The 8468-nt window shown below is 30.8% G+C and overlaps 1 protein-coding gene across 2 annotated transcripts; it reads right to left on the reverse strand.

Annotated features, from left to right (window-relative positions):
• Window positions 1-1397: 1397 nt before the first annotated feature.
• LOC108748200 (protein phosphatase 1 regulatory subunit 7) lies at window positions 1398-3730 on the reverse strand. Of its 2 annotated transcripts, XM_018486230.1 has the most exons (5): window positions 3411-3730; window positions 3235-3335; window positions 2559-2755; window positions 1928-2399; window positions 1398-1841 (listed from the first exon to the last, which is right to left on the reverse strand). In XM_018486230.1, the coding sequence occupies exons 1-5, from the start codon at window positions 3427-3429 to the stop codon at window positions 1641-1643; spliced, it is 990 nt and encodes a 329-aa protein (XP_018341732.1). In that variant the 5' UTR covers window positions 3430-3730; the 3' UTR covers window positions 1398-1640. The 2 variants fall into 2 exon arrangements, with proteins under 2 accessions (XP_018341732.1, XP_018341734.1); XM_018486232.1 differs by lacking the exon at window positions 3235-3335 and having other exon boundaries at window positions 1399-1841.
• Window positions 3731-8468: the final 4738 nt, after the last annotated feature.

The following is an 8468-nucleotide window of genomic DNA, read 5'->3' on the forward strand; positions in this document are numbered from 1 at the left end:
AATATTTAATTATATTAAATATAAACAGTTCAACATATTAACATCTTTATAATGATGCTTGATGGTAGCATCAAGTTATTAAATTACTTGTCAATTTAATTCGTGATTACTAGTGTAGTTTTAATTATTATACGTTTATAGTCTGGAAAAACAATTCGACGCGCAGTACTAAAGACTACAATATGGTATATATGCAAGTACATATATAGTGTATATTAGTAATTCAAGATTGAATTATTTAAAGCAATGAAGATACAGCTTCGACCGCATAAGCATTTTTTTAGTATTAATTGTGTTTATTAATTAATTTTAATTTTTAAATATATTTTAATCTTTTTCACTTATCGACTAAGTTTTAAATGTAAAAAAAAAAACGTTTTTTTAATTAATGAAAAGGATCAATCCCATTAAAACTAATTAATTTTTTAAATATTTTTAAACGGTTTTTGCGATAAACAAAAACATTTAAAAAACATTTCTTTGCTGATTGGAAACATATCCAAAACTCATTAAAATTGATGAGAGTCAGTTTCAACAGTTCCGTTGTTAGAATGAAGAAAAGACAAAATGTAAGTTAAATCGAGATTAAAATTAATTTATATTAGTAGAAATGGACATAAGAGAAAAAAAAAGTACAGTGATAGATTGACGATTTTAATTATATTCTTTGTATTTTTCGAGATAGAACAGATGCGCACGTAGACTCAAAGAAAAGAAAATGCAAATGTATACGAAAAATTCATTGAACAAACAGATTTAGAACATAATTTATTTCATATAGAAATTATTCTTCTGTTATTGATTTTGAATTACATGTTGATAATGAAGCAATTAATTTTAATTTCAGGAAAGGTATAATTCAAAATTATTTTCTACAGTTGTTTCACATTACAATTTGAAAGTAAATTGCAGTTTGAGAATGATCGGCTTTTGGCCGAGTTGGAGACATTTAATAATGATTGATTTATATAAGCTTAGAATATTTTGTATATGATTACACTTTAATAATCGCATCAAGATAAATCAACAAAGTGGCGATTACAAAAAGCTGCCTTGCACTGCTAAAATATAAATATACATCTTATTTTTGTAACAATATGTTGTTAAAAATAAATTTTGCGTGCGTGTGCGTGTATATATGTGTGTGTGTGTGTGTGTGTGTGTGTGTGTGTGTGTGTGCGCGCGCGCGCGCGCGCGCGCGTGTGTAGGAATGTTAAAATCTATATATTAGCTTCTTTAAATAATCGATAAAAATGGGTGTGGATAGAAGTAAAAATATATACAAATATAATACGATAGTATATGTATTAGAATAGAAAGAATATATAGATTTTTTCAAAATAAAGAATTATTTAAATTTATCACGACACGAGAACTGTCTCTTATATTTTAACTCTTATTTTTCTTTCCACAAAAAAAGGATTTTTAAACAAACTTCAACATCAAGTAGTTTCAGAATAGCCTAATATCAAACATGTTTTCAATATTAGTGTTATTAATCTTATGTGGCCAAGCTTCTATGATCATATCAGGATACATAAAGAAAGTAACAATGTAATTCTGATTTTATCACATAGATTTTTCATAGACAACTTATGCTATTTCTTTAATCATACTTCCTATTCATATATTATTTATTGTTATTCTCCCCATTGTTGACCAGTTTTTCTCTTACAGAGAGTCGCATCCAGCTGTTCGAGCCATGGCAACAGCAGCATGACCTTTCTTCGATAATTTGAATCTTTCGCAATTGGATTGTGCTCCAGATATACAGTCTGTAATTGTTTATTGGCTGTTAAACTTTCCAATGTGTTCCAATCTTCAATTTCATTGTTATTCATCTGTAAATGTTGAATAAAAATAAATTATCAGTTATAATAATACATGTTATATAATATAGAAGTATTTATTGATCAATTCCTTTTACCCAGAAATCTTCAAGACTTTCAAGATGATCCATATTTTGAATCTTTTTAATTTTATTATTAGCTAGATCCAACGTTGTTAATTCTGGACAATTTTCTATACCCTCTATACACATTATACTATTTTCAGACAAGTACAATTGATTCAATTTCTTTAATTCTTCAATATTCTCAATCTTTGTAATTCGATTACTTTGTAGACTTAACAATGTGAGATTTTTCAGATTTTCCAAGTTTTGGATTTTGGTAATTTTGTTTTTACCAAGAAACAAATTGGTCAGATTCTCAAGACCCTCAAGGTTCTCAATTTCACGTATTTTATTATCACCTAATTCCAGCGTCGCAAGATTCGCCAAATGCGAGATATTCTCGATTTGTAAAATCTTATTTGATGACAAAAATAATTTTTGTAAATTCAATAAGTTGTTTAACCCTTCTATTTTCTTAATGCGATTAAATGACAAGTCCAAGAGTCTGAAACCCCATAAAAATTATTAGAATTTATATGCGTGTATACACACACATGCACGCGCGCGCGCACACACACCACACACACCACACACACACACACATACATACGCGCGCTATACATGTATGTCATACACTATCACAAAATTAAAGTCGAAGACATACTCTAGATTCACCAGGGCATCTAGATTTTCTATTGTTATAATTTGATTATCCCTTAATTCCAATTCTACCAAATTAGTAAGTGTATCAAGATTTTCTATCTTTTTAATCAGGTTCCATGTAAAGCATAATCTTCGTACTTGTGTTAATGGTTCTAGATTTTCCAGTTTGGTTAATCTTGAATGATTAAAGTCTAATTCCTAAAACAATCGATATAACAATCTCATTGATAAAGTAACTTACAGCAATATATAACAATTTCTGAATTTGAAAAATTTAAACTTTATTTAACAGAACAAAATAAAACAATAATGTCCATTTCTATTAAAATATATTAACTTTAATTTTGATTTAACTTTTATTATCTTTTTCTAACTCATATATGTCTATATTTCTACCAATGTAATTTAATCTCAATTTAATTTGTTATTTACCTTTCTCTAATTCTTATAACTAGAAAATAAGTTAAATGAATAATTTAATCTATATTGATAGAAATGATCATAAAAGCTAAAAAAAATTGAAGAATATGATTAAAGTTCCGTCGAATCGAGATTAAAGTTCAATACATATTGGTAAAAATGGACATCGAAAAAGAGACACACTTTAATGTTAGAATTTATATCTTTCGAAAACGAAAGTATTCCGTTTAATAAAAATAATTAAGTAAAAAACACACTTCGCTATCAGGATCTATAATTAATATCTTATCGGGCTCCTCGGAGTCTTCCCCCTCGTTTTCAGTTTTTATTTCGGCGGAATTCTCACTTTTGCTCTCGTCTACAATTAGATTAAACATAACCTAAATCCATACGTGATTACATGCACAAAAATTTTATTTCTTGAGTAACGTACCATTATTAGCCATTATCATGTAATGAAAAGTGACGGACGTAGATTTTATGACAAGCTGTTCAGTTGATTGAAAGACTCAGCTATTAATTAAAATCGCCCTAAAACGTCAGTGATTGCCCTAAAATGATTTTCGTTCGACTTTTTTTTAGTCGATACTTTCGACAATGCACAGTTAAAATAACATTAAAAAAATTCTAATTTACACTGCACTGTAAAATGATGGAGGTCTAAACAAACTACGTGAAAGAAAAACCCAAAGGCTTGCATGCTAATAATATAAATAACAAATCAATTAAACACCATATAAAACATGGTGGAAAGCAGACATGAAGTGCATTCAGTGGGCGAGTTCAAGATGGCAAAGTGGCTAGGAATGCTTCCCGAGCACTTGTACATGGTTGAATCTATGACCGGTATTCATATGCCCGTATTCATAAGGTGCATTCAGAACGACAACCGCTCACTAAGCGCTCAGTAAGCTCTTTCATTTGATTGGTATTTTAAGATCTAATAGAGTATGCCAATCAGATGAAGAGCTCATTGAGCGCTCAGTGAGCGGTTGACATTCTGGATGCACCCATAGTCAGATCTTGTACTTCAGGTTTCCTTAAATTTATCTATAGATGCTCAGTAGCCAATGAAATAATTCGTAGAGTATCTGAAGATAAATTTAAGGAAGACTTAAATATAAGACCTGACTATGAATACGGATAATAGACAGATCTTATATTCAAGACCGTCTTAAGTACAGTCTTAAAAAGTCACGAACCAATCAGAAGGCTGCATTGGATATTACTTAAGACATTACTTAAGATGGTCTTGAAATAAGACTCAACTATGAATACCGGCTTATAAGAAACAACCAATTATATTTATTTGCTCGGCGAGCGGGCTAGCCACTTTAAGGTGCGATTACATGGAGCGCGGTACGCGGTATAGTAACTAATAGTAACTAACTAAGCAACTAGAAAACCGCGTACTACGTACCGCTTATTTCTTTCGCTAATATTACATAGAGCGCGGTTTGTGGCACGGACTAGTGACAAACTCACATTATTATGAATTTTTTTAAATATATTAGCTTATTTTTATGCACACTTTATCGATATCGCACTCTTATTTTTTTAATAGATTTACTTTATAATTAATTTAAATAATTAATTCCATTAAAAAGTGCATAGCAGTGTAATGCATAGTAATGTGAGTTTGTTACTAGTCTATGCCGCAAACCGCGCTCCGTGTAATATCAGCGAAAGAAATAGGCGGTACATGGTACGCAGTGGCCTAGTTAATTACTATTAGTTATTGTACCACGTACCACGTACTGCGTTTCATGTAATCGTACCATTATGAACACCCAGTACTATGACCGCTCACTAAGTGTTCAGTAAGCTCTTGTATCTGTTAGGCCTATATTTTTAGTTTTAACGGAATATGCCAATTAGATGCAAGAGCTCACTGAGCGCTCAATGAGCGGTTGCAGTACTGAATGCATCCATTGAAAGATCATAGATATAATTTCGGTGCATAATGTAAGTCCGGATCTACAATAGGTGTTTTAAGCTTTAAGCCTGTATCAGACTACCGACTCTGCAAGTCGACCCGACTACTCACTCTGACTGCCGATCAATAATGGACCAATCACATTGGATCAATCATATTGTGATTAATCCATTATTGGTCGGCAATCAGAGTGTGCAGTCGGATCAGCTTGCAGAGTCGGTAGTCAGATACGGGCTTTATGCCATAAGAAATTGACCAGCTACAGTTGAATGCGAGAAGAATAATTAATTGTGATTCGTCCATTTCTTATGGCTTAAAGCTTAAAAACCTATTGTAGATCCGATAAAAGTCATAACACACAAAAAACTTAAGACAGTAAGACATATGCTGGATTTACATTGGATCCGTGCGTCGTACGATCTGCAATCAATCAGAAAACAGGATTTTGCAATTATCAATACGAAATAAAATTCCGGATTCTCTTTCTTTTTCCAGCGTGAATTCAGCAATTGAATCGATCGAATTGTATGTAAGTCTATGCTCCCCGCGTTATTGATTCAATAGCCTTATGCTATGATTTTGCTTATGTCATTTTGTATATGTATTAATAGGCTTATCATTTAAGAAATTGAGCATCGTGCGATTCCATCTTTACGGGTGTGGTCGAATTGCCACTACGAATCCTTCGAAGCATTTTCTGGACAGTTAAAAAAATTCTTTCTTCCAATTGGTTAGCATCAAATGCTTCGACACGTAGGAAATCCGCGAAACGCATAATATTCGTTCTTCTTTTTATAAGAATTCTTAGAAAGATTTCTGATCTATTTAAGGATCAAAACTTAAACACAATAGGCACAGGCAATAGGCACAAGCAACAAGAAATAACGAGCCGTCCAATCAGAACTTTGGTGTGTAAGGTTGATATTATATCCCAGAGCTCTGAATGGATGGCTCAAAATTTCCTGTTGTCTGTGTTTAAGCCTTTACAGTACTACGAATATTCGTTCCGAATTACACATAAAGCGCATAGACTGCATTAACGCATCAGATGCATCAGCTGCCTCAAGTCAAAAGAAAAATAGCCAATGCGCTGAGAGGAGGGCTACGAATTCAGTATGACTCCTGCACACAGAACGTAGTAACGCTTGCCGCACGGTGGAAGTTGGCGCGATAGCCAATCAACGTCTCGATTTGTCGAAAGTAATATATATATAATTATATATAATTGGTTATTAAATAATAATTGATTACTAAACTATCGATATAGTTGTATTTTTTGTATTTCATATATATGTATTTCTATAGATGTATAATAAAATGTAATTAAATTTATTTATTTACAGCTGACAGTTTCCAAATTGGTTTCAAACAAGTAAATATTTCTCTCCTCTGCCTGTTATTATGTAGAATATTTATATAATACAATATAAAGATTAAACAAAAACAAACTGCGGTAACGAAAAAAAGAATTGAATGTTATATGAAAGTTGATATCTAAATATATGGGCTTTATTATATATTTATTTATAGTGCGCCAGAACTGCATAGATGAACAATAGATAGCTGTCCATCATATTAGAACCGAGTATTAGAACAATTTTGTTAGAATACGCAACGTGGCTGATCGCGGACTAATTGTAAGATCTGCGCTTCTTATTTTTCGAACATTTAAGATTGATGGTGTTCAAGTCCCAGTAGTGTCAATTTTGGCTATTAACTTAATTTTTATTAATTAATTTTTGTTATTTTTTTGAATGATAATATCGAAAATAATATTTGTTTTAGAATTTAATATTTTTTTAGATAATAAAATATAGGATGATTTTGAATAAATTTATTATGAAACTTGAACTTATAAGAGCAGTGCGTACAAGAATGAAAATTAACGTAAAAGACATTGAGAATGGCCGATAAAAGTAAATTATAGTAAAATATTGGGAAGAAACGAATGCGAAGAAGACTATTTAAACGTGGTAGCGGTAGGCGGACACGCGCCACACCCTTTCCCCAATCCCCGTTTCTCCGAGCGAAACTGAAGCGAGATGACAAAACATACGCGCACACGCACGCACGCACGCGCGCACACACGCACACATTCGTCGTGCGTCCACATACATAACAGATAATGTAAGGAGATTCGAAGTGAGGAGAAGTAATCACGGCTTAAATAAATGCTAACAAACTCTGACATGTGTACTGTCGCGTAATTAATTTTTTTATTTAAAAAATCTCAATTGTTTCACAGAAAGAACGATTTTGCTGAAAAAAGCTGTTAATTTCGCTGGATACAGATCTGAAAATAATTTTGTTGGAAACTTAAAAGTAATAAGCAAAGTAAAACATTTTGATATTCTAGCAATTTGATATTCTAGCCACTTTGACTTTTCAACCAAATTATTTTTATGACCAATAAAATTATTCTTGTATTCAGCAAAATCGTTCTTTCCGTATATCAGATTTATTATTATACAATTTCCGTTTTCTGATATTGCGTAGTGATATATAAAGATGTGATACAGCAAATTTCCACACCACCCAGGAGGTTTCACTGATAGCGCGTTAGGTTTACTTTAAAATAGACCTTCCCCTGGAGTCCTATTACACTACTATTTTCTATTATAAATGTATATTAACAACATTATCATTACTACTATTTTATTATATACCTTATTATTCGTAAAATATTTTAATACGTCACTTATAATTTTCTTGTAATTCTGTTGTATTCTACGAATCATATATGGGAGGGCACGCCTTATTCCTAAAAAAAAACTTGATTTCCTCAAAATAAACGAAAAAATAACTTGAGAAATTAGTTGCCTTTAAATAATTTGTGTTCGCCATTTTATTAGTTGACGATAATAACTTTTATTAACGTTAAAACAATTTATATTATAAAAATTATATTACGAAGTTATATAAAAATTAATTGTAATGAAAATATAAATTTAATTTGAAAGTAAAATACTATTTTTGAAAACTTCAAAAGTAAAATTTTATTTTAAAATCTTATTTTTTAACTAAGTATTTTACTTTCATCGCTTTTGACTAAGGCTAAGATTTGTGATAAATATATTTCATTATTGAAAAAATAATTATCAGAAATCATAGAATGCATTTTCAGAAAATATAACATTTTTAATGATAAGTTTCGTTGGCAGAGATAGCAAGGAGAATGACTCAGTGATTGCATCACAGTTGAAACAATTGCAGAAATCTGAACCTAACAGGAATATTATTATGAAAAAATCTATATCTATTTTAATTTATATTTTTTCTAAATAATTGAAAGAAATCTCAAACATAATTATGTTATATTATATTTGATATCTCTTTTACTCAACACTTATATATTAAGACGTTTTATTATTTATTATATAAGATGTATATTTATAAGTGATTTGTCATAATATATAATGTGATTGTAGCATTAACATTTTCATCGTAATTATGAAGATATATGGTACCGTCAGAAGAATTTATATTTTCCATATATCTTTTAGATTAACATACGTATATGTGTGTGTGCGTGTGCGTGTGCGTGTGCGTGTGCGT

This window comes from Trachymyrmex septentrionalis, unplaced genomic scaffold, assembly GCF_001594115.1.
Source record: "Trachymyrmex septentrionalis isolate Tsep2-gDNA-1 unplaced genomic scaffold, Tsep1.0 scaffold218, whole genome shotgun sequence".
NCBI classification, from domain to species: Eukaryota; Metazoa; Arthropoda; class Insecta; order Hymenoptera; family Formicidae; genus Trachymyrmex; species Trachymyrmex septentrionalis.